The following is a 26,501-nucleotide window of genomic DNA, read 5'->3' as shown; positions in this document are numbered from 1 at the left end:
AGTGAGGTATCATCTCACACCAGTCAGAATGGCCATCATCAAAAAATCTACAAACAATAAATGCTGGAGAGGGTGTGGAGAAAAGGGAACACTCTTGCACTGCTGGTGGGAATGTGAATTGGTACAGCCACTATGGAGAACAGTATGGAGGTTCCTTAAAAAACTACAAATAGAACTACCATATGACCCAGCAATCCCACTACTGGGCATATACCCTGAGAAAACTATAATTCAAAAAGAGTCATGTACCAAAATGTTCATTGCAGCTCTATTTACAATAGCCAGGAGATGGAAGCAACCTAAGTGTCCATCATCGGATGAATGGATAAAGAAGATGTGGCACATATATACAGTGGAATATTACTCAGCCATAAAAAGAAACGAAATTGAGTTATTTGTAGTGAGGTGGATGGACCTAGAGTCTGTCATACAGAGTGAAGTAAGTCAGAAAGAGAAAGACAAATACCATACGCTAACACATATATATGGAATCTAAGAAAAAAATATGACAGGAAGAACCTAGGGGTAAGACGGGAATAAAGATACAGACCTACTAGAGAATGGACTTGAGGATATGGGGAGGGGGAAGGGTAAGCTGGGACAAAGTGAGAGAGTGGCATGGACATATATACACTACCAAACGTAAAATAGATAGCTTGTGGGAAGCAGCCGCATAGCACAGGGATATCAGCTCTGTGCTTTGTGACCACCTAGAGGGGTGGGATAGGGACGGTGGGAGGGAGGGAGACACAAGAGGGAAGAGATATAGGAACATATGTATATGTATTAACTGATTCACTTTGTTATAAAGCAGAAACTAACACACCATTGTAAAGCAATTATACTCCAATAAAGATGTTAAAAAAAAAAAGGGCTTCCCTGGTGGCGCAGTGGTTGAGAGTCCGCCTGCTGATTCAGGGGACACAGGTTCGTGCCCCGGTCGGGGAAGATCCCACATGCCGCGGAGCGGCTGGGCCCGTGAGCCATGGCCGCCGAGCCTGCGTGTCCGGAGCCTGTGCTCCGCAACGGGAGCGGCCACAACAGTGAGAGGCCCGCGTACCGCAAAAAAAAAAAAAAGAAAAAAAAATGTTTGGAGAAAGGTGGTCATCTCTCACTGTGACAAGGCTTTGGAGAAAGGCAGGCCTGACCTCCCATCCTGTTTCTGACCTAGGTGAGTTATTTTAACCTTCCGGTCCAGTCTCCAAGGGCACCTATGCTGACTGATGCTTAGACCCTGGATGTAATTGGAGCTGGTGTGTACTAAGGAAGTAGATGCTGCCGCTGTCATGGTTATTCAGTGGCACTGTTCTCAAAGTGTGGTCCCTAGTCCAACAAGCTGCAGGGCTTGTTAGAAATGCAGATGTTGGGGCCCCAGACCTCCTGGCTGAGAAACTCTGTGCCTGGGCCCAGCTGTCTGTTTTACCAAGCCTTTCAGGTGATCCTGATGCATTCTTATGTTTGAAAACCGCTGATAACCTCATAACCATTATATCGTCAGCTTAGAGACCCCAAGTCCTTTTCATTTGGATTTCCCCCGAATTGTGGTTAGTCATTTATCGACGTCATTATATTTTAAACAGAGCTACTCTGATGCATTAGAACTTCAGATAAAATTCCCTTTTCATGAGTATGCTGGTGAAGCATGGTGCTAGGATGGGAGATGGTCTGGTGACTCGCCAGTGTTCTGAAGGAGGTCTCCAGGCCAAGAAGCCTTTCCCCCTCATGTAAAGGGGTTGGGGGAGTATTGGAAGTTTATTTGCAGAGTTTTGCATATATCATTTTGGGTATGCAGTTTTAGTCAAACATCTTGAATTTTCTTTAGGCACATCAGATGTCATCTTCAGGAAATAGAGATGTACTTGTGGATGTGTTTTTGTGGATTTTGCTTTACTGGTGGGCCAGATTGTCTGATGTTAGGGCTGAGGCACTAATTCTGTTCGCCTGCGAAGGGGAGGACAAAAGTGCAGTTTGGCTGCTACTTGTTGATCTAAGGTTTGCAATTTATAACTGTGGCTCCTTGTGAAATGCCTACTTTGCCTTGCACTGTACTTCTGCCAAAGACAGCAGGAGTACAGTGACCCTGTCAGTGACAGACTGGGGCCACTTGTTGTAGTACCGTTGTTGGCTGAGCGATGACATGGCCTTGGCCTTGTACTGCTGTGGTCCTGTTAGGGCTGTATTGCTTTGCAAACAAGGCTGAGTACATCAGCTTTGTTTCTGGTCTAGAGTATGTTCCAATTTCCCACTTCTGCTTCCTGGAGAAAGGACTAGGCAGCGAACGTGGCTTTTAATCTTTATGATCCTGGGCAAATCATTTCCTTTAGGCATTGGCTTCTGCATATGTGACGTGAAGATTGTTAGAGGGCCGGGCACCCAAAGGGTTTCAGGGTTTGCCAGCATCCTTGTGACTCAGTGCCAGGGTCAGTCACAGGAGTGGTGGGCCTGATCACCCTTTGCTCCCTTCCCTGTTTAATAATACATCCAAACGATAAATCAAGGGCGGCATCTACAAGGTCACTGGAGGGGGGAAAATGGCACTGATAACTCTGCTACAGCAAGATAATCACTGGTTTTATTTGGGGTATCAAATTACAGCTGGCCGCAGGCATATCTTGTAAAACAAACAAAAAACAGTCACACTAACACCACAGCTTTGTTCTTCCCCTCCTGCTTCATCTAGTAAATGTGTTGGCCATTAAAGCATCATTATCATAAACATGACTTTATTTTTTATTTATTTATTTATTTTATGAACATGACTTTAAATGGTTACTTGCCTTGCCTTTGGGTTGATGTCATGTATTTAACCCTTTCTCCTAGTACTAGACAACTGATGTATCAGGAGGGCAAATGTTAAGTTTTTAAAAAGCTGCAGATGTTTGTGATGTGTTGAACTACTGTTACATTTTTACCTGACTTTTCCTCTTTTGCTTTGAAACTCGTGCTGCAGTGAGCAGCTTCATGCATGGAATGCTTTTCATTAGAACTATTTCCTTATTATAAATTCTTAGCTGTGGGAAGCCTTACCAAAAGGTTTGAATAATTTCATGCACTTGAAACACATTGCCCAGTTGCTTTCCAAGACAACTGTACCGATTTACTCTGTCATCGGTAATGTGTGATTGCTCCAGTTTCCCAGAAACTGGGATCGTTGGATTTCATTATTATTTTTTTTAATAAACTAACTTAACTGGTGCAGAATGACCCACTTTACTTACAACAACATTTGCATTTTATTTGGTTGCTGGTGAGGTTGAACATTTTTCTGTATTGAAGGCTGTCATTTCACAGACCCTGAACCTTCCCGTCAGAAGGGATTTAGAGATTATCTATTTCCTTTTGTGTGCTTTGTTTTCATGTTCTTGCCGGTTTATCTGTTGCCAGGCACTTCTTACCAGCTCTCCACTGTGTTTTTCTCTTGGCCTCCTGCTTGGTTTGAGGAAACAGAAAGATCAGTTTGCCAGCCCTCAGCATAAGCGGCATTTTTTATGATCCATCAATTTGCAATTTAATGGTGGTGGAGTTTCCCCTCCGTAAGCTGACTTTGGGCGAGGTGCCACTGGGTTGCTTTGAGACCCATGGGCAATTACTCTTAAGCAGTCCTCGCCCTGCTTTCAGCCTACAACAACCTTCATTATATATTACTCTATGTGTAGTGGAGAAGCGGGCAGCCGTTGGGGAGCAGGCTGGCTCTTCAGTCTGGAAATTAGACGAGGTGGGAGGAGTGTGAAAAGGTGGAAAGCCAAGCTTTTAGGAATCATGAAGTCTAAAAACTTAAGTTCAGATGCTCAGAAGAACATGTCTTCAGTTTAAGAGCTCTGCAACATGTACCAGGGTTTGGTTCATTGCTGGCCTTTGAGGTATTTGGCCCATTTAACTCAGTTAAAATATACATGTACCTGAATCTTGTACCTACTAAGACACAATTTCTTACTATAAACAGAGCTTTATTCTGACACTGGTTAGGAACGGTTTTTGTGGTTACATCTTGGTCATTGAGTTCAGGGTGTATGGGGATTCCATTTTGGTTCAGCGAGGCATTCCTTTGAAAGTCCCACATGTGGAATGTGTGCCCTCTGGTCAGTTTTGGTGGGGAGGATTCAGCGAGGAGCTGTATCAAAGTGTTCAGCCAGAGTCTTCTCCCGCTTCCCTGTTGTGTTGAGAAGACTTGATGCTGGAAGCTGTTAGGAAACTGTCCAGAAGCTTCACATAAGATGTGATTTTAAACATAAAGTCTTAGTTTGCCAAATGATGGTAAATGCTTTGGAGAATCTTGAAGGGCCTAGAGTTTGTTTATTGGTGTTATGGGAGAAAGGCAGCTTCTACATGGATTTGAGGTAGGCCTGGAAGGATTGGGATAAGAGCAAAGCACTTCGTAATAGTGCAGCTGTAGTTTACATATTAGCTTACTTGATTCTGCTGAAACACTGAAGTAGGTTGGTGATAAGAGACCTGGGGGTCAGTGGTTGAAGTGACTGAACTCAGGACACCTAATACTAGTGTGCTGAGATGCAAACCCAAGTTTTTGGATGATGAGGGCCAACCGTATTACCATAAGCAAGTCAGTGAGAAGGGAGTTGGCCTTGACAGGGAGAATAAAAGCTGGTTCTAGACAGATAATTTGGACTCCTGCTTCCTGCTGCGTCAGTGGGTGGTGGCAGTCCCTGAAGTAAGGCCTGATGCTGGGGCCTTAACCAAGCTGGTTAAGTTTCTGGGCACAAAGTTTCCACACAAATCTGGTTTAGGGCTAGCTCTTGAATGCTGACTTAGTTTTGTTGCCTTACATGGTGTCAGAAGTACAGGCACAGGGTAAGTTTACTTATAAACATTATGACTGTTAGCAGGTACCAAATACGTCTTCAGCTTTGGGCAGGAAAATGATTTCCAGGGGGGAAATACAGTTAGCCTGCAGTTTTGTTTTGTTTTGTTTTGTTTTCCCCACTGGAGCTGTCTAGTCTTTGGAAGAGGTAGAAAGAAGGCAGTCTGAAAAGGTTACAGAACTTTCTTAACACCTGCTTAAGCAGGGTCAACTATCCAGTTTAATCTGCTTGTAAACTCTGTGGTCAGGAATAGAAGCACGGGTGGAAAACACTGCTACTCGTTAATTTGTGCTAAATTAAAGTTCTTATCAGAATACCCTTGTGTTGAAGCAAGAGATAATACTAAAGAATCACCGTCAGTTTTTATGCTGCCATCCAGACTATTTTAAGGGCTGGGGTGGCGGTGATGTCTTAGACCTCCTAAAGCACCGTCAGGGAAATAAGTTGCATCCTCACGCTGCCAGGAGTAGGTACTCTATAGCTGGCTCGGAGAATTTTAAGGTAAATCAGAGGTGAGATTTGAATCCAGGCCTCCTTGATCAAAGTTACACTCACTTGTCAGAGGATAGTTTTAAGATTAGGGTTTATAGACCTGGCAGAGGGAGGAGACAGCTGGGATAAGATCCTTCTCTGTTCTTATTTCCGTTGCTTCTCCAGACCATTTATTTAGAATTCCCAGGACAAATGGTATGGCTTTTGATGTCTCTTCATCAGTTTGAGCTTTGATCTTTAACCCTGGTCCTCCTGTTTCAGTCTTAGCTACTCTAACTCAATTTATATGGTCTGTGCTTTAATCTGTACTTCTTTTATTTTGTTCTTAATATTAAATGTTTAATGTTAAAGGTTTACAAGTTGATTTCATTCAGACCAGGTCTTAACTGTTCCCTGACAGTCAAGTTCACTTCTACCTTGAAGCCACTCTATGTAATAACATATATAATTATTAATTAAAGAGGAGATCATCTTTCCTTCTTAAACTAAAGTAAATTCCGTGTAGGTCAAGTAATTAAGTGCAGAAAGTACAGCCATAGCAGCACTAGAAGAAAATTAAGAATGGCTTCTGTAATTTGGGGGTGTTCTAATCCTGACCCAAAGTCCAGGAACATAGGAAGACTTTTTTTGTTTGACCACGTAAAAACAAAGTTACGCACAGCAAAAAATCCATCATAAGCAAGGTTGAAAGACAGGTAACAAGGTGGAAAAACTGGAAAAGTCAGTATTTGTCATATGGAAAGAACTACTACAAAAAGACAAGGACGAATAAATACCAAAAGAAAAAAAGAGAAAGGAAAAATAAAGTGGACCAGTCAATATATGAAAAGATGTTTAACTTCAGGAAGAATCCAAGTAATGCAAATAAAAATGAGGTCATTTTAAAATCTCTTAGATGGATAAAGATTTTAAAAAGGTCAACAAAACCCAGTATTGACACTGGGTGGGGGAGCAGGCACCCTCATAGACTGGTGATGATGTAAATTGGTAAACAACTCTGCTGGGCAGTTTATCAGCATGCATTACAGTTTAAAATATGCATACACTTTGACCTAGCAGTTTTACTTCTAGAGATTCCTTTTAGAGATCCAGGGAGAGAGTTCTTCGACATAACAGTGTGTAACTGTGGAAAATTAGGTGAAACATAAATATCCCCTGATACTGGGAGTGTTGAGACACCCGTCTGCTTGTATAGTGGGATATATTGATGATGTCCTTATTCATATCTGTTTTTATTGAGTGGGAGGGTGTCCATGACACATTTGAGTGGAAATAACAAATTACAGAAAAGCAGTATACGTATTGGGACCCCTTGGTATCAAAGTGTCTCTCTCCACTCTGGGCTTGTGCACACACAGATAATGAGAGCCTGGGGTGCTGCTTCCCAGGATCACCAGAATGTTACTGTGGTAATCTCTGGATGGTGGACTTAGGGTTATTTTAACTTTCTTGTGTATTTCTATATAGTATACATCTGTGTGTATGTGCTCAAAGTGAGCAGATGTCATTTTTAAAATTGGAAAACATGAAGGGAATTTTAGAGATGGGAAAAGTACAGAATGCTCTTGGAATGTAAGGCAGGTAGGAAGTGGGGAGCAAGGACCTCAGAGTCCACAGAGGGCATCTCTACTCCTTTACATCTACCCAGATACATAGTGTAGAACCCTGTTGCAAAGGCAAGGGTAGCCCGCCCATGCTTTCATGACCTTGAGTTAGCGGCTGTGATCAAATGAACTGGGTAGGGCTGACCCAGTTCTGTGTTTGCACCTAGTACAGCTGCACCCTTTTTGCATGTACATATCTGTTTGCCCCGCTTGTTCAAGCAAGGTCATGGGTTTGTTCTCTCTATACCAGTCATTTCCCCTTCCAGTACATTTCTTCCAAGGCACTGTCTGTAACCCTATCTCATTGGTGGTCAGGGAGAATTGAGTTGGGTTGGCCTAAATCCAATCCCATAAAACCAAAGGCTTGTTGCTCAGTTAACTGGAATCATCTCAGAGGACAAAAGGCAGCTCTTTTTTTATGTACTTGATTATACAGTTCCTGAGGTTTCTACTTTGTCTCACTTATTCCATTCTCTCTTTCTCAAGGGCCATGGGCTTTGCGCTTCATAACTTTCTTCTTCTCATAATGCTTTTCATTGCCTAATTCAGTAATAGAGGCAGCATTAGTAAGCATTCACAGAAAATGATGAAATAAATAAGGCCAACGTGGGACTCTTCAGATGACTGTTTTTTTTTTTTTTTTTTTTTTTTAAACAGAACTGGTTCTTCAGAGTTAGAGGAAAGCAGGGCTCCTTTGCATTACTGGAGGGTGCTGGAGGTGGGGTGGGCCTGTGGATCCTACCCTAGCCTGGGAGCACAGCACACTTCATTCCCTTCTTTGCCAGTTTGTCCCTCTTGTAGAGGGACTGCTGTGCATTTGGAGCTGAGCAGGGACTTTTCTTACATTCTCTAGAACAGCCCGTGCCGCAGACACTCAGGACACATTTTCCTAAACTCAGTGGAACCGTGGGCCCTGTCAGTGAGGTCCTGGCATTTGATGCTGAATTGTGGTAAAACTTTACAGATAGCCAGAATACCTTGACTTGACTGTCACTGTGGACTTGAGTTCTGTTTCAGCAGTGTTTTCTAGGCTTGTTTGAAATTTTGAGGCTTAGTGAAGGCTTACTAACATTAACGTCCTGTTTCAGTTGTGCAGGCATTGAGACAAGCGGGAAGGAGGTCTTCTTCCACTCTCGCTCTAGACCTTATCTTGAGAGCTACACTGCTTTGGCAGTGCCCCTGCTCCCCAGGGTTCTGACTCCAGCTTGAATGAACTTGCTATATGAATGTGCCCTGATACGCCGTAATTGAATAAGTGTTCGGAGAGGTTTGCAATCCCACCAGGTTTAATGATTACGTAGCCTTAAACTGCGTAGATTTTCCAACTCAATTAAACTACCCATTATCTCTTAAGTGACCAATAACGCGTGCGATTATGTCTTACTTTGCCAGTGGGATTAATATCTGCTGTTTATCTCAAGATAAATATTGCTAACATAGCCTGGGAAAGCAATTTTATGCCCTCAAGAGTGAGGCAGTGGAGGACTCAGATGTTGGGTATGAAGTTTTATCTTTCTGAACTGATTATGAAATATACTAAACATTTATATCGCTTTGTCTTTATAGACTGAAATCGCCAAGAGATTGAATACGATTTGTGCACAAGTCATCCCATTTCTGTCTCAGGAAGTAAGTAAAACTGTTCAGCTGTTAAAGTGCAGTTATGTTGCTTCTCTGTTTGCAAATTAGCTAGTTTTAAGATGTTAATTTTATCACGAGGAACAAGTGTGAAGAACATCTGTTACAGCTGAAGTGTGTAAACCCCCTGCTGTTCCATCTCACAGATCTGAGGGGACACTGTAGAAGTGGTGACAGTAGCTCAACCTTAAATTAATTTTTTTCTGTGGAAAACTGCAAAACGACTATCCAGCATAAAGCTTTTCTTTCCTCAGAGGAGTAGTATAAATAAGCTTGATAGCTACTGATGATTCACGTGTCCTTTCTCTAGAGAGCTTTTCTTTCACTGCATTTTAAAAATGGTTCCATCAGGGTTGACTTGACCACGGGAGCAGGTATTTCATTTGTCCTCGTACATCAGGGCAGGGTGACTTAATGCTGTGCATGGACAGAGTGGATGCCAGTGCTATTAAGGCATAAGACCATTCATGTTACCTGTTCATGTTACTTTAGCTTATGGAGTTATATACATACATAAGCCATTTTATTAAGTTACAAAGTAGTAGAAGTTTACCCTTAATATTTGAGAGGGTAAAGCTCTTTATGTGAGTAATCTATGACTCAAAACCAGTAATGTTTTAGTTTTGCCTTTACTTTTGGATACAAGCTAATAAATGCAAAACTGTTTTAAGTGTGTACAGGATGCTTCTATCTTGAGACATTGAAAAACTTATGGGCCTTGGAGCTGGAATACTGAGTGTTTGTTCTCATTGGCATCTACTTTTCCATGCTGGGTAGCACCATCTCTGCTGTTATTATGGCAGCCTTTACCAGCATAGCATTTACTCGATGTTACAGTTTAGATTGGTTGGCCCTTTTTTTTTTTAATTTATTTTTGGCTGCGTTGGGTCTTCTTGCTGCGCTTGGGCTTTCTCTCGTTGCGGCGAGCGGGGGCTACTCTTTGTTGCAGAGCACGGGCTTCTCTTGTTGCGGAGCATGGGCTCTAGGCGTGTGGGCTTCAGTAGTTGTGGCTCGTGGGCTTAGTTGCTCCGCGGCATGTGGGATCTTCCCGGACCAGGGCTCGAACCCAAGTCCCCTGCATTGGCAGGTGGATTTTTAACCACTGCGCCATCGGGGAGGTCCCCTGTTGGCCTTTTGAAGCCTGTTGTTCATTAGATTTTAGTAATCCTGGTCTCTGCTAGAGTCTCCTTTCTCCCAAAGAGACCTGTGGCTTTGTTTTTATTTGTGGGTGGAGCTGGGAGGTGCACAGGCTGTTCCCAGCCTGTCATCTCAGAGTGTGTGTGGGGAGAGCAGGGGCCGGGGTCTTTCCTTTCCCCTGTGGAGGGTGAAACATCTAGGGGCTAAAGGAGGAGAGGAATTCCCAGAGTTTCCAAAACCAACTGGTGGGTTGAGATTTGTTGACCAGAGAAGTGCTTGCAGGTTTAATATTTAAATTTTAAGTATCAAAAGGGGTGTTTTTAAATGGCTGTAAACTTTTCCTGCTCAAACTTATCATAGCAAACCCCTCCTGAGAACCAGGGTGATCTTCCAAATCCCATACTGTTTATTTTCTAAGGCCTCACGTTACCATTTTTGATGTCCTCCTTTGACTTTCTACCATTCCGAGCCCCAGATTCCCATCAGAAGTAAAGTGGTAACTGGTGTTGGTTAGAAATAAGGGATGCACCGCTCTCAGTTTTCCTTTGTCGTTTGTCTGTGTGTTCTGTGGAACAGTGTGTGCTTGAGCAAGTTCACATTTAAAGACATACTACACTTCAGTCTGCACCGCATGTGGCATTTGTCTTATTGTTGGAAGGTACAGTGAAAGTCTTGGCTGCCTTGCTAACACTTTTCCTTCTCCTTGTTTTCAAAGCATCAACAACAGGTGGCCCAGGCTGTCGAACGTGCCAAACAGGTGACCATGGCAGAGCTGAATGCCATCATCGGGGTACGTGGCCTACCAGGTCTACCTCCTACAGTGTGTATAACCAGCTTTCATTTCTTCTTAATTTGTTGGCTTAATATATATCTATCTATATATAGTGTTGTGTCGCTTAATCTTAACCCATTTGATAAGCAGGGCTGGGGGCAGCGGGTGGCAGTGTCAGGTATGCTGAAGTGTGTAGGGGAAGAAAGATTAGCATAAGGGAGATGATAGAGACAATTTTAGGAGGGGAAGAAAAAATAAATCTTCCTTTCAATGGAAAAATAAATGTAGTTTATCCTGCTCCCTTAGGTTAAAGCTTTGGCAAGGGTTTTAAATACGTACTTTCCTTACTTCTGTTGTATAAACTTTAGATCCCAGTGAGGTCGAGACGTAGCTCGGCATTATTTCATTTAGTTGTCTTTTGCTTTTTTGCCTTTTGCTTTCCCAGGGTATTAGAACCTATGCATAACTGTTTTGCTTTTCTTGTGCCTCTTTCATGAATTTTTAAGTGGCACCCCAATGAAAGGAAAGCCCTCTTGCCGCTGAAGAAGTGATCATTGTCTGCCCTAGTGCCCTCTAGCCTTTCACCAGGTTTCTGCTCTCCTGGGCTGAGTTCAGTTAGTGCTCCTTGCTGGCAACTGGTTGTCAATCACAAGTCATTTGCTCTGCATTAATGAGCCTGGTGAACTGTTGGGTCCATCCCCTGCATGAGTTCATCCCCCCGCCCCCTCACTGCAGGATCCAGGACGGTTCTCATGTTTTCTGCCCTTCCAGACTAAGCGAAAGAAGTAGCTGAAATAAGGGACCGTCCTTGCTGATTTTATTCATATGTGAGTGCCTTGAGCGGATTCAAATCACTCATTTATCAATTTATGTTAATTGCTTGTGAGAAGATGCCCTGCTGGTCTTTATAGTTCCCTCAGACACTTTGTAATGATAATTAGACATGCTGCTGTACGGATTAAGAGTGCCATAGTGCAGTGATGGCCACAGACAATGGAACCAGTTAATCCATCAGGGTTTAAAATTACATCCCAACTGGAGATGGAGAAAAAACATAAGAGCCAAGGAGGATTAAAGAATGAGCCTCAGCTTGAAAACTCTCCTTTCATCAGTTTCTCAATTGCAGATCTGCAGTCGGGTTGCCTGTGGTAAGCTATTGGCAGTCAATTAGGTGAAATAAACTGGGAGGGTGACCTTCATTTCCTTTTAATAGCTTTTTCCTCCCTGAAATGGGGAGCTTCAGTGGATTTTCAGCTTAAATTTTATTCAAGCTGCTTTATTACACTTGACAGCTTAGCTCTGCATAAACAATTCTCCCCTCCTCCTCTTCCCCACAGGTCTGGGCTCTGCATCTCTCCCCCTTAGTGTCACATTTTTGACTGTTACTTAGTGGGCTCTCTAATCACATTCAACAAAAAACACAATTACATCTGCATTTGTCTGCTGCCTTCTGTACCCTTTTCTTGTGTAATGAATTGCTTTATTTCAGAGATCAAATCAAATATTCACTGGTACTTTTGCATGTACCGTGTTTGATTAGCAAAGACTAATAGCAAATTGTACTTGTAGCTCGAGCACAGAATTTTTTAGCCCAGATGAATGAGGATGGAAAAGCCTGTTTTGATTAAAGGAAAACATATGCAAAGCAGTTCTCAAGTACCCAGTTACACTTCGTGAAACATGTTTGTTTTCTGATAGGCTCTAAATTTTTACGTATCATTTCTCAGTGGTAAAACTTTGTACTCTTACATTCTCAAAGGCACTGCCCAATCCTATCCATTAGAAAGGAGGAAATTGTGTTAACCAGATGTTTATAGGTAATACTCATTTTGAGTTGAATCAGAAAATAAAAATAGCAGGTTGTTTTGGAAGGGCAGATGAATCACTAATTTTATGAATGGCTTTAGTCCAGGAAACATGTTGTTGAGATTATAAAGGCAGATTAGCTCCCATAGCTAGCAACAATAACCCAAATCAGTGAATTGGGCCCAGCACAAGACTTAACGCCAGTTGCAGGTCTTCAGCATACTGGCAGGTGTGGCTTTTATAATTGTAGTTTTTGGATCAGTATATTAATTTATGTCAGCAGGCTCTTTTAAAGTTTGTACTGATCAATAATTATCCCGCACCATAAGTTTCATGCTGTGGCATATGCTTGAATTTTGCTTGAAAGGAATTGTGCGCATCCTGGAAAATCGAAGTAGCATAAAATTGGGTTGACAATTCAGCAGACCTTTGCACCCCTTCATTGAACATGCAGTGTGTCAGCCTGTCTCCCCAGAGGGGAGGAGGCTCTGGGAGGCTGTCTGTTCCTACAAGCAGCAGCTGCGCGCAGGGTAAATGCAGCCCGGTTTGATAGCAGCTGTCAGTATTGTTCGGGGACCGACTTAGGGTAAAGAACACTGGGAGAGGCCATGCTCTTCGTCTGCATCGACTTTCAAGCTAAGAAAAGAAATAGTAATTTAACGGTTTAGACATCTATTACAAGTGTGAAAGATCATGAAAGAGTACCCTTTAAAATGCAAATGAGCTGAAACATTCTCATTCCCTTTAAGGTACAATCAAGGAGCTTACTGCTTGCTTGACAGGGCTACAGATATTTCTCTTTAGCAAACCTGGAAAAAGTTAAATCTTCTCAAGGACACCAGGCTTCTAGGTAAGCTCAGCTGTGTCCTGGGACCGTGGCTGCTCTTTTAGGAGGAAGAGAGAGGTTATAGTTTTTTCCGTTTTTGTAGAGTGAATTAATGGTGCCCATTTCTCACCAGCATAGGAAACGTAGTTCTCATATCTGACGGAAAATACTGAATTTTAAATCTTTTTCACCACAGCACCTGCCTTCAACTTACATAGATTCCTGGTATTTAAGAAAGATAAGCTTCTTAGATATTTGATACTTGGAGAAACTATTGAGATATTTTTTGTTATACTTTTTTTAACAGCTTGACTGATGGTATATTTGCTAATTGGCAGACTAATAACTGCAACCTTACTTTTTGAATTTTGCTTTTTATAAGCTCTTTTGTTATTAAACATGTTACGTTCTTGTAACAATAAAAATGCAGAGATCTTAATAGATACAGGGTTTGTTTGGTTTGGCACAAACTCCCTCGTACTTGAGAAAACAAGTTCATTGTGGGAAGGAAACTTATTTATTTGAACCTTGGTGGGTTTTTTTCCCCCCAAACATCAGGATAGTCTCCACAATTTAATCAGCATTCCTCAAATATTTTTTTTTTTTTAGTTTGGAATGCTATTAAAAATGCTCAAAACGAAGTAGGTTATTGACTGACGTAACATTTTATTTGTGGAATAGCTAACGGCTACCTGAAGGAAAGGAAAATTGACGGACGGGCTCTTCAGATCACTTCCCATTGTAGTATTTGGGGAGGTGGGAACTAAGAGCTCTCTTCTACCTGCTCTGATACTACATAATTGATTTTAAGTTGAGATTGGGATTCCAAATAATCAGTGTTATCTTTTAATTGGGTTTATATCACATATAATTGGGTTTATATCACGTATAATTAATATAAATCATATAAATATAGATATGGATATATACATACCTGTACACACACAGAGTTTTTAAAAATTGATGTGTAATTCACAGGTGAGGTGCACAGCTCCTGAGTGTACAGATTGATCACTGGCACATGGCACACACCCTGTAGCCCACATTCCTCTCTGGGTGCAGATTGTTCCCACCTCCGCAGGAAGTCCCCTTGTGCTTCTTCTCAGCCAAGTTTTCCCACCCCCCTAAAGAAACATGGTTGCGTTTTGATTAAAAAGTAGAGGAGTAAAAGAATAATTAGCAGAGTGTGATTTTCTTTATTAAAACAGTTACATAGTTGTATATCTATTTCTAACCAAGTACCTACTGCCTAACTTCTCAGTGTTATATGCTCATCTTTCTAAGACCATTTGTATTGTGTTAACCTGGACAAAGCCTGGGCCTAGGATGAGATGCACTTGGTTGGGACACTTTGCACTGCCACTTTTTATTTTTATTTTTAAAAAATATTTATTTATTTTATTTTTGGCTGCATTGGGTCTTAGTTGTGGCACATGGGATCTTTTGTTGCGGGGCGCAGGCTTCTCTCTAGTTGTGGCCTGCGGGCTGTCTAGTTGTGGCCTGCGTGCTCAGTAGTTGTGGCACACGGGCTTAGTTGCCCCGCGGCATGTGGGATCTTAGTTCCCAGACCAGGGGTTGAACCTGTGTCCCCTGCATTGGAAGGTGGATTCTTAACCACTGGACCACCAGGGAAGTCCTGGCACTGCCACTTTTTAGCTTTGTGACCTTGTACAGCCAGTTAACCTCTATCAGCGTCCTTCTGCAGGACAATGGATAATACCATTTACCTTGCATGGCTTTTGTGGGGGTAAGATCTTGGCTGGCAGCCTTCAACGAGCATGTGGTGCTGACACCCTGAACTGAGGTTTTGTCTGCCTGGTTTCTTTCGGCACCAGTAGCAGATCTCTGGGTCCAGTTGGCTAGGCTCCTGTGAAGGGGCGATTGCTCCTAGCAGCAGGTCACCTCCTCCTTTGTCTGTTCTGGTGGTTACATGGATGTTGGTGTTTGAGATTAGACCCAGCCAGATGCTCTGCTCCTGCCGTTAAGTTGTCGTGCTCGAATGATTTCTAATAAGGACTCAGAAGTGCCAAAGCACTGCCATTTAACTTTTGACAAACAAACTTAATAAAGTTCAGAACAAGGCGGGAAAGTTAAGTTAGGGGAACAGATGGAGGGGTTTGAGAAGCAAAAATGTGAGGACAAGGCATCATTGGCTTCCTTACTCAACATAAAGAGGAAAGGGCACCAGGCCTTTTGCTGGCCCTGAGAGGTGGCGGGGATCCTTGTGATAGAATTGGAAGGAGAGAAGAGTTAGAAGACATGGACAGATGAACAGTTCCCCTACCACAAAATGCCAGATTTCTGATAGCTGCCTTGATGCTGACCGTTGGATATAAGAAAATTTAAACAATTTCCCATAGCAGTGCTATGAACGTCAGGAACTCAGGGAAATTTGGGGTTAATGTAAGCAACACTGTTTGTCCTTTCTCATTTATTTGGATGTGATCTGACTTACTTTCCATGAATATAACTTCTGTCAAGGCCTATGGGGCTCAGGTTTGGGGCTCCAGTTATTGGTCGTCTGTGTATACTCCTGTTCCATAGGCAAATTTATAATTCTCTATACTTTAAAACAACTTAGTATGAAATAAAAGAAGTCTAGGGTGGTCTGTGGTGTGTGACTATGTGTATTTGTGTAGGTGGTTGCTGTGAATACAAACTCCTGATGTGTCTGCAGAGGAGCCTTTCTGTCCTTGAGAGATTGAGTTGTAGACCTAAAGGACTCCCTATTGTTGCAGGAGGTGATGGGTTTAAGGATTAGCAAAAATGTTGGATTATTTTTTTCCTCTGGCTGTAGCTGTCAGACATCTATAGGATTGTAGTGTAGGAAGTTTAAGAGGATGCGGTTAGCCTCTTATTCTTATGAGTATGCAGTTAATCCCTGGAAAGCCCATCAATAACCCAGCTGTAAGTTTCTTTCTCTCACCCTGAGAGAATAATGCATAGCCTGCTACCAAAAGGAGTAAATAAAATGATGACAACAAACATGGATCTTCCAGCTCTACCAGCTTCTATTTAGTGACATACCTGCCACTTAAATTCCACCAGTCCAGCCCTTTTATTAATTTTCCAAAGAGATGGCGCAGTATCGCAGAGAAGTCTTTTATACATCCTACCTCTTCTTTAGGTCGAGCTAGTTTTTTTTTTTTTTTACTGAGGGTACAAGTAGGTATCTCTGACAAATGCAGAGCTGAAGCATTGTCTACTTGTTCGTTTCCCCATATATTTTCATATGATTTTTATTTGGATTTCTTAGAAGAAGGCATTATAACATTTTCCCTCTTTTCAGAGGAAGAAGAAAAATCTTCAGAATAGAAAGTTGAGCATCTCATTTTAGAAATTAGATCTATGCAGTTTTTTTTAATTGATAGATGACTTAACGTACCACATCATTCACCCTTTTAAACACACACAGCTCAGTGGTTTTTAGTATATTCACAGACTTGTACAGCCATCACTACTATCTCATTCTTGAACATTTTCATCACTCCAAAAATAAACCCATATTCATTAGTAGTCAGGTCCCCTCAACCCCCTGGCAACCACTAATCTTTCTATCTCTGTGGATTTGCCTGTTCTGAACATTTCATATGAACGGAATCATATGATATTTGGCCTTTTGTGTCTGGCTTATTTCACTTGCATAATGTTTTCAAGGTCTATAGATGTTGTAGCAAGTACTTCAGTCCTTTTTATTGATGAATGATACTCCATTGCATCAATATGCTGCATTTGTTTACCCAATCAGTTGCTGGTCATTTAGGTTGTTTCCACCTCTTGACTGTTATGAATAATGCTGCTGTGAACATTTGTGTACAAATTTTTGTGTGGACACGTTTTCTTTTATCTGGTGTTTATATCTAGGAATGGAACTCTGGGTCATATGGTAACTCCATTTAGCTTAAACAACCAAGTGGCTGTACCATTTTACATTCTCCCTAGCAGTGGATGAGAATTCCAGTTTCTCTGCTTCTTCTCCAACACTTGTTATTGTCCATTGTTTTTATTCTAGCCTTCCTGGTGTGACATGCTGTCTCATTTGTGGGTTTTGTTTTGTTTTTTTTTTGCGGTACGTGGGCCTCTCACTGCTGTGGCCCCTCCCGCCGCGGAGCACAGGCTCCGGACGCGCAGGCTCAGCGGCCATGGCTCACGGGCCCAGCCACTCCACGGCATGTGGGATCTTCCCGGACCGGGGCACAAACCCGTGTCCCCTGCATCAGCAGGCGGGCTCTCAACCACTGCGCCACCAGGGAAGCCCCTCATTTGTGGTTTTGATTTGCATTTCTCTGACGGCTGATGGCGCTGAGCATCTTTTCACTGAAACCTTATATGGTTTTATAAGTGGATCTACCTAAGTAAACAAGGCTTTTAAAAAGCTTATTCTAGTTTAGGTCTTTTAAGTCATGACAGAAACAGACACCCAGGGCAGGTAGGATGAATAAGTCAGGGGGTGATGCAGAATGAGTTGGCCTGTGTGGATTAGCTGAGATGCAGAAGCAGTAAAGACGAGTTTAGATCCTTTTCAGAAATTTAGGCCTTCATCCTGGTGCCTGCCTACGTACAGGCCATCAGTGTTGCTTCTGCATCTCATTTTCTGTGTGCTCCTGCATCGAGATGGAGCCTCTCAATGGATTTATGTATTTATTTATTTTATTGTCTTCAAGTGGCTTGCAAATTCTTGGCCCCAGCAAGCAGTTTCTGCCTGTTTATCACCCTTGCCCCCTTCACGCGAGAGGCCATCCACATAATGGGAGGTTTTCAGATAACTCCTGTAGTGGTGTCCTTGATGTTTCTCCTGCCACATAGCTCTTCCCCACTTTTCCCACTTGTTTATCATAGCATACCCATTTTCTTTTTCTGCACTCTCCCAAGATAAGAACTGAGTGTTTTAAAGAACAGAGAAATAGCAGAAAATCAAGGAAGAATGACTTGGAGAGAACTGTCAATAAATGCTACTTTTCACTCCCCCCCCCACACACTTTAAAAGTGTTTAAATACCAAGTGCTATAAATGCCACTTACTGTCACACTTTTAGCATTAAAGATGCTATTTTGGGGCATGGTTTTAGTTCTGGTTGGGTTCAGTTTGTGATCTGTGTGACATAGTTTTCCCAAAGGTTATAAAGTGGGTTAAATTTCAGAAATTCAGTGGTTGGTGATAAGGAACTTATTAACATCTAGTGGGGATGAGAGGGACGTTGGCCTTCGTTTTTATTCTGGTGTCCTTTCCACTTGTATAGGCAGCTCTGTGGTGATAAACCCTGTGCTACACCTGTTTTAGAAACAAAAATGTAGAAACCACTGCACAATTATATTAAGGCTCTGAATGTAAACAGCAAAGTCAATTTCATATAGCAACATAAATTGACCCAGTCTGCACTGGGTAAAATGTGAATTAAAATTCTAAATGTGTGGCTGTTGTTTGACACGGATGAGGTTATTTTATTCCTTGTGGGTTTTCAGTGTCACTAACTCAGTGTTTGGTGTTTGTTTTACTTGTCTCATTCCCAGCCTATTCAAATTGTTTGGATTAAGAACAAGTACAGTTATCTCCTTATGACCCAAACTAAACCTTTCCCTAATCACCTTTGAGGCACCAGAACAGTATGTAAAAGTTCCCATTGTAGCTCTTTTCCCAAATTGTTTTGTAAAATGTGAAGTTTCTGATTGTTTGTTTTGTTTCGAATTGTTAGTGGAGTCAGCATTAGGAAGCAGAGGCTCATTTTTTTGAGCTGTGACAAGGTACTCGATGGAGAAGGGACAGTGAAAAGTGAATATTTTAAAGTACTTCTGGTGTTTTTGTTTTTGTTTTTTTTTCAATACGCGGGCCTCTCACTGCTGTGGCCTCTTCCGCTGCGGAGCACAGGCTCCGGACGCGCAGGCCCAGCGGCCATGGCTCACCAGCCCAGCCACTCCGCGGCATGTGGGATCTTCCCGGACCGGGGCACGAATCCGTGTCCCCTGCATCGGCAGGCGGACTCTCAACCACTGCGCCACCAGGGAAGCCCAGTACTTCTGTTTTTTAAGCAACAATTTGTCAAGTCCTTTGGCATATAAGAACATGGGTTCTAATGTAATGGGACAGAATTCCAGCTTAGGTTGAGACCAGAACTTCTCACCCTCAGCACTGTTGACATTTTGGGCTCGTGAATTCTCTGTGCTGGGGGCTGTCCGGTGCATTGTAGGACGTTTAACAGCATCCCCAGCCTCTACCTACTAGATGCCAGCAACACTTCTACTGGTCTTTCCCTCCCAGTTGTGACAACCACGAATGTCTCTAGGTGTTGCCAAATGTCCCTGGGGTGGGGAAAGTGGTGCTGAAATTGTTTAAAGAGCTACCAGTCTAGATTGATACATGTTACCCCAAACCACCATTGTTCATCAGAAATGCCTTTTCTGATAGCTTTATAAACTGTGTTGCTTATGCGTTCTGTGGTGTATAAATCTATAAGCATTAACTTAAAGAAAATGTTTACTAATTAGTGCAAGCTAATGAATGGGTAGAAGGTTGAATTTTCCCAGCCAGACTTGCTGTCACGTTGAGAAACATTTTACAGTTTCCCTGATGATTTGGGTAGGTTTGGGTCTATGGAGGACTGATTCATGTAAATTCCCCTAATTGGCAGAGCCATCGGATTTTTTGATGTGTTGCTGGCTATATAGCAATGTCAGGATCTCTTTTCTTGTAGCGTATATTTTTAAGTAACATTCACGTTTCTTCCTTTTGGTGAAGGGTGATGAGTACTAGTCTGTCCCAGGTAAGCCGTGTTGAGAAAAAAATGTTCATTAGGACACATGGGGCAAGTGGGCTGCCCTTTTGGAGTCAGTTGTTTCAGTCTCCTGGATGTGGGCCCTCTATTCATTTCAATAAATTTTTTATCTTAGAAATAACACTTAATACTTATTAAGCATCTTCTTCTGAGAGAAGCCGGAACTAACTATCTCTGTTTCAGCTTGATTCTTCTTTATCAGCTTCCTTGGAAGAGAGTTAGAGCAAAAGATACTTTCCTTTTTGAGATGTAGGGTATTGGAAAGTGGGGACTGGAGAGATGGCACTCGTGAGTCATAAATCTAAGAACAAATTCCCATCTGTCACTGCTGATGAGGCTGCATCGTGAAGATGGTTTTATTTCCGGGTAAATGCCCAATAGTGAATGTGGATTGTCTCTGGGTGTGCAGTATTGCACAAGAGTATCTCCTTACCTGGGAAGGGAGAAACGTGAGGTCCTCGGTGGAGAAAGAGATTGCCCTCTTCCTTCCCTTTGCTTGGGAAGATTAGGTCTGCAACTGATCCCTTGTGAACAGTCCTGGGCTGCTGGGGTCACAGGAGAAATGCTGTTCTAGGGAATAAAAGCTTTGCAATCATTGTTCTGGCTATGAGCCCCACGACAAGCCACTCTTTCGTCTGTGACATGGGAGCCATTATGCCCGCCCACCCTTCCTCCCTCTGGTGTATTCCGAGCTGAGGCCAGATAAGGAAGCTGGAAATATGATCTAGGAGCACTGCATGGTGGGATAAAGAAGTAGAACGTGAGGCAGCAGTATCCACGTTTCTTGGGTCCTACAGCAGCTTCAACAGCTGTGATTCATCCTGTCGCTGCCTACTTAGTACTCCTTTCATTTTGTGATAGGATTTATGCTTTCTTAAAAAAAAGGAGGAAGAAGGAGTTTCAAGATCGCCAAGCTAAGGATGGAAGAACCTAATTACCTCTAATGATGGGCAGTGAGCTATCTCCTCAAGGGGCCTGGAAAGCTAGAGCACGCTAGAGGTGGGACTTACCCACGGCCAGTTAGGCTGTTGGATAGCCCCGTTGAGAGCTATTTGCCTGAAGGTTGAGTTTAACTTTGCAGGTCTGTTTCACAGCTGTGGCAAAGCCCCTTTATCTTATAAGCTTAGTCTTTCTTTTCAGTAGTACATCAGAGAATCCTTTCCAGTTCATCCTTCCAAAAACCAACTTGGGCTTGGCAGAAAATCTGCTTCCTTCTAGCATATCCAAATATCACCTGAGACTGCCTTTGCTCTAACGTAAAATCACACGTCTGGAGTTGTTTTTTGGTGTCTCCATTTGGGGGGGGAATTTTAGAGGGGGACTGGGGGTGGGGTGCAGGCAAGGGTGATAGGGTTGGTATCCTCCACCCTATAGTTAAATTCCTTCCCCTCTGCTTAGCCTCTCTCATCTTCTTTAATCAGTGCCGTGCTTAATTACCCCACTGCACCCGCTTGTGTATGCATCACTGCCTTTCCCTCCAAGAAGCCGGACATTGCTTTTACTCTGAGTAATGATAGTAATCGCTGGTAGGGCAGACCTGTTCCTCATCTTTCTCCGAGCACATTTCTTATGGCAGGTGTCTAGTTCCTAATTAAGTGCTAATGAGCATGCCTAGTGGACCGTGATGCCGCTGCCAGCTCCTTCAGTTTTATGTCCTGCTATTGCCAAGCTCTTAAAAGGTGACGGAGCAAGAATTAGTGTCTTTGGGATGACAGGAAGGTGATTTTATGCATAAAGAAGTTGTTATTGTGATCTCAAATGGTGAATGAGTAGTTTATAAATACTTTCCAAGAATACTATTAATGCTGCCTGCTCTGACCTCACCCCTTTTCCAGTTTCCCTCGCATTAGAACTGTGCTCTCTTTGGAAGGAGTGGAGGTTTAAAGAGAAGGTTGACGCCTAAAGATTTTTTTTAAAAGATACTAGGAGTGGTTGAAAATTTACTGTTAAATGACTATAGATACCGATTTCTGCCTTTTAGATGCTGCTTTCTCTTGCTCTTGCGTGCCGGAAGCATGTTTAGGATTCAGTCAAAGATCAGTGGTCAGGGTGGAAATTGCTGAAGATCTGGTGTGAAGATCTAATATATTCAGTATGTGCAAGGGTGTAATAAATAAAACAAGTAATTGAGTCCCAGGGAAGTGAGCACAAATCAGAATCTTAAGAATTTCCTAACATTACACCTTAGAAATTGAGCTTTAATCGTTTTTACTGTCTCATCCAAAACGAGTTTTATGTTGGACAGCTGAAATGTGGCCAGATTTATGGTGCAAGGGCCATTGCTTGGATACTTTTTCATTTCCTACAACATATCTTAAATATAATATATGAGAGCAGTGATACTCTAATGTGAACAGGTTTCTAACCTCTGGAATGGGTTAAGTGATAGAGGCGAAGGCATTTGGGAATGGGGACTTGGTCATCATGGTTGGAGTCCCACACATCTGGTGGGAGTGCTTTCCTCAGCAGGGTTCTTGGCCTGAGTCTTGGTGTTTTCCTCTGTGACACGGGAGGGGGGTAGGTTTGGGGCATGGGGCTCAGGAGAAAGGAAGGGATAAACAAAGTTTTGTCTCTAAGGTTCCTTCCATTTGTCACATGCGTGGCTCCCAGAGGGCTCCCTCTGTATGTGGTGGTACTGTGACTAGAGCACAGCCATGAGGGTCCTTCCTACGTTGACTTCACTTCCCTGCCACCTGGTGGGAGAAACTCAATGCCTTGAGCCCCATCTGTGAGATGGGAATATCAATACTTCCTCCATTCTGTGAGGGCTTGATGAGCTCAGGGCACACAAGTACATGAGAGATGCTACTTCTTCCTGCTTTCTAGGTTCCGTTAACTAAAGATAATGTTTGGTTTTGTCTCATCCTAACGTTGTGGTAAGTTAACGCAAGAATGCTGGGGTGCAATGGAGTCACCTAGTAACTGGTGACTAGTTGAGAATATAGTTACTGTATTATAGGATGCATATCTGCACCTCTCCTATTTTAACCTTTCTGAAGTCAGAATGGGTCTGAAATCTGTGGCATCTTAGATTCAATGATGCGCTGGATTTCATCCTTGGAGGCACTTAGAGATGGAACTAACCACTGTGTGAGGGCTTACTAACTTATCCAAGTTTGCTAATAATCAATAGCTACACTTTGAGGGCGTGAGTTAGGCCTGAAGGTGACAGTGTCAATCTGAGGATTATGTTTTGGGAAGATTATATGATATCAGGTAACTGAGCAGATGAAAGCTTTTGATGGACTCAAAGTGCTAACCACATTTTTTTCTCTTTCCTCCCTGTCTCTCTCCTTGTTCCCTTCCTCTGTGTGTGTGTGTGTCTGTGTCTGTGTCTCTGTGTGTCTATGTGTGTGTGTGTGTGTGTGTGTGTGGAACCTCCTGTTCTGTCTCCTCCATCCTCTCCTGTCACGTCTGCTGTCTCCCTGGTTGCCACCACCACCGCCACCACTGCCACCACCTCCCTCTCTCTCCCTCCTCCTCTTCCTCTCTCACCACCACCACCAACAGCAGCAGCAGTTGCAAGCTCAGCATCTTTCTCACGGCCATGGACCTCCAGTGCCCCTCACCCCTCACCCTTCGGGACTTCAGCCTCCTGGAATCCCGCCCCTCGGCGGCAGTGCCGGCCTCCTGGCGCTGTCTAGTGCTCTGAGTGGCCAGTCTCACTTGGCAATTAAAGATGACAAGAAGCACCACGATGCAGAGCACCACAGAGGTGAGAGGCCGGGCAAGCCAGATTAGGACCTTGCCCTAACACTCTTACAGGGCTGCAAAGTTTGTGCACCGCTAAAGAAAGCCCCAACCCATTCAGAGAGCAAACAATGAGCTAAGAGGAACTGTCTGTCACACAGCTTGGCCGCTGAAACACAGTTCACCCTGGAGGTTTTCAGGGTTTAACGTGGGCATCTGTAGATTTCTCCATCTCTTTAGATGGCAGGCATCTTGACATCTTGGCAACTGCCTCATTAATGCCAGTGGCCTGTACCATATTATGGAAAACTGTTAACTGCTTAATTGGGTAATTTTCAAAGAAAGTAATGTTGTTAAATGGGGCGAAATAAGAAGTTAAATTTGAAAGTGAATGTGTTCAAATGAAAGGTTTGATAATTGCATCTGTTACTACTTAGTTTCATAGGCTTTAATTCTAGTATGCATTAAATATTGGGCAAAATTGCACTTGACTAATTTTTGAAAAAAAGTAATTTATTCTGTCAAGAAATTTTTAAAAAATAGGCTTTTGTGTATGGTTAAACTGTAAATCTTATGTTTACAAAATACTGTAATTTTCAGGAAATCACTGTATTAGGAATGTGCAATGACTTATATAAATAAAAGCCATTTTAAAACTGTTTGGGGCTTGTGTTCTAATTATTCCCCCCTTTTTTTTATTTCTGTTCTTGCCTCTGTGTCTGAACGGGCATGTCTGTGCGTTTCTTGGTAACCTCGGGAGCAGACAGAGAACCGGGCACAGTAAGTACCCTGACGCCTGCTGCACATAAACGCGTTCTCCCCCACTGCAGTGCACCCTCATCCGCCTTTCTTTAAACACAGGCACAGACACGCATATTCTACTCTCTCTCGGCGACCTGTTTTTCTTTTTTTTTCTTTTTTTAAAAAATATGACTGTTTCCCCCCACCCTTTGTCTTTTATATAAAACTTCCATCAGATGAGAGGGAGGCAAAGCTGTTTGCTATGATTACTCACTTGAAAATACACTTTGATCCCTATGTGCCCCAGACCCATTTAAAAAATATGTTTATCATTGCACTTCGAGTCCAGGTTTACCTGTAGTTTAAGAGAGTATTCATTTTTTATCTTAAGTCAGTTGTACAGGCAAGAGGTCACAATCCATATGTGAAATTAGTTAGTATTGTGTTATTTCTACCTAAACCATTCATTATCCTCTGCAAATGCATCTTAGTTGCTAGGTTTCCATATCTAGTTTTCTTTTCATAATTGTCCTTGGAGTGTGAACTTGAACTTAACTTTATTTTAGTCCAGAGAACTGAGTGTCTGAGTAAGCTCTCAAAACCAAGGAAATTCAGTGCACGGGGCTCTGTGCTTATCGAGTTCATTTTTTTTCACCAGCCTAAATCTTACCCATTTTACATAAAGCACGTTTGATCTGTACACATATCTGCCGATTACTTGTGGGGAGGCCTGTCTCTAAAATGCGTCTCTTACATGTTGTGGAACAAACAGAATGAGAAATTGGCCCCTTTTCAGGTCAAATAACCTCCAGTTTTTGCCCCCTTCCTTCCTTCTTCCTTCTTTCTGAACATGGCGGTATTTTGATCATCTTCAATCTAAATATTGTTAAAAAATAGGAGATACTGAACTTTTAAATCACTCTGATACTTTCTTATGAGTTTGGGGGGACGGTATGTAAACTTTTTCAGTTTGAAAAGTTTAGGCACCCCTCCACACACACCTTCTGTGTAGAACGGTAGCTATTTTTAAAATTCTTTTTGGGACAGAGCTTTGTTTACTTCATGTGTCAGGATGTATTGGGGGGAATGGATAATGGTGAAAGGATGAGGTAGGTAGTTTTGAAATTCTTGTCCTGTAAGTTTTCTTTGGAAAATGTTGGGAGGAGAAAAGAGGGGAGAAAAAAAATTAGATCTAGGGAATAAAATTACCTACTCCGAAAGTATGGACCTAAGTAAACTGATTTATGGAGGTGACCTTTCTGTTTTGCTGTTTCAGTGTCCCTGTAGATTGTCATCTTTTTTGCCAGGTTCATTCAATAGAGTATCAAATTAAAAACCCTAATCCTGGGCCAGAGAATAGAGATGGCAGAAGATGATGTTGGGAATGCCCACATGCATTAGTCTGCTGCATGTTTTAATCTATTGAATTTATTCTAGGTTTGAGACTTTATTTTTATTTCAACTTTATGTTATCAGTACTACTGTTCCACCTTAAGTCACGGTATATTTATTGAATGCTTACTCTATGTAAGGTAATATAGGAAATATATCTGTAGTGAGCGATGTGTAGGGATATGTAGGCACACGTATCACAAGCCCTTTCTCAAAGAACCAAGGGAAAGCAACAAAAATGCTAGACGATACAAGGCTGAAGAAAGTTTGAGCAGGAGTTCTAGACAGTTGTGGAAGGGATACCATGGTGTATGCCTCTCTGAAATGCCAGTGGCAGGAAAGAGTAGAATTTGCACACTTAAGCTTGTAGAGGCATTTTTCCATAACTCGGTGTGACTATTTCTGAGTATGTCTAATAATCTGTGTGTAATTTTGGCTGGAAGATGTAATCAAGAACTTGATTGGGGAAGTGAGGGTGAGGTGGACGAAGGTTAATGAGTTGTACCCTTAAAGAAGTACTAAATCGTTCTTGAATTTCAGGCAGCTGTGGATTGTTTTCATGTCTACTTAGTTTAGTTTGTAAGTCCGTGTTGAGTTAGCAATTGAACTTTTAAGTCCAAATGTGGTAGATACATTGCATAAACCAATCTATAAAATAATATAAAATACATGATTACTTAATGTGTTATTTGCATGTCTCCTTTTTCACACCAAATTTTTGTCAAGTCTTAATAATAATTTCAAAGAGTATTTCCAGAATAAGTATATATGCTGAATTTCCTGTGTAATTATTACAGAAAACTCATGGTAATGA

At 42.3% G+C, this 26,501-nt stretch overlaps 1 protein-coding gene across 6 annotated transcripts in view; it reads left to right on the top strand.

Annotated features, from left to right (window-relative positions):
- The window catches only part of LOC308618426 (transducin-like enhancer protein 1), an 88,094-nt gene that overhangs the window by 20,891 nt on the left and 40,702 nt on the right, over positions 1 to 26,501 (top strand). For 4 of the 6 annotated variants that reach the window (XR_014016008.1, XM_081236240.1, XM_081236243.1 and 1 more), the window contains exons 5-8: positions 8,483 to 8,545; positions 10,407 to 10,511; positions 23,375 to 23,579; positions 24,318 to 24,334. Coding sequence is in view for 5 of the 6 variants with exons in the window: in XM_081236240.1 (XP_081092366.1) it covers positions 8,483 to 8,545; positions 10,407 to 10,511; positions 23,375 to 23,579; positions 24,318 to 24,334 (390 nt within the window). In the remaining variant the exon portion in view is untranslated. The remainder of the gene's footprint in view (positions 1 to 8,482; positions 8,546 to 10,406; positions 10,512 to 23,374; positions 23,580 to 24,317; positions 24,335 to 26,501) is intronic. The other 2 variants (XM_081236242.1, XM_081236241.1) reach the window with 2 other exon arrangements.

Source organism: Mesoplodon bidens, assembly GCF_964165515.1.
Source record: "Mesoplodon bidens genome assembly, chromosome: 6".
Lineage (NCBI taxonomy): Eukaryota > Metazoa > Chordata > Mammalia > Artiodactyla > Ziphiidae > Mesoplodon > Mesoplodon bidens.
This window is presented reverse-complemented; position numbering and strand designations above follow the sequence as displayed.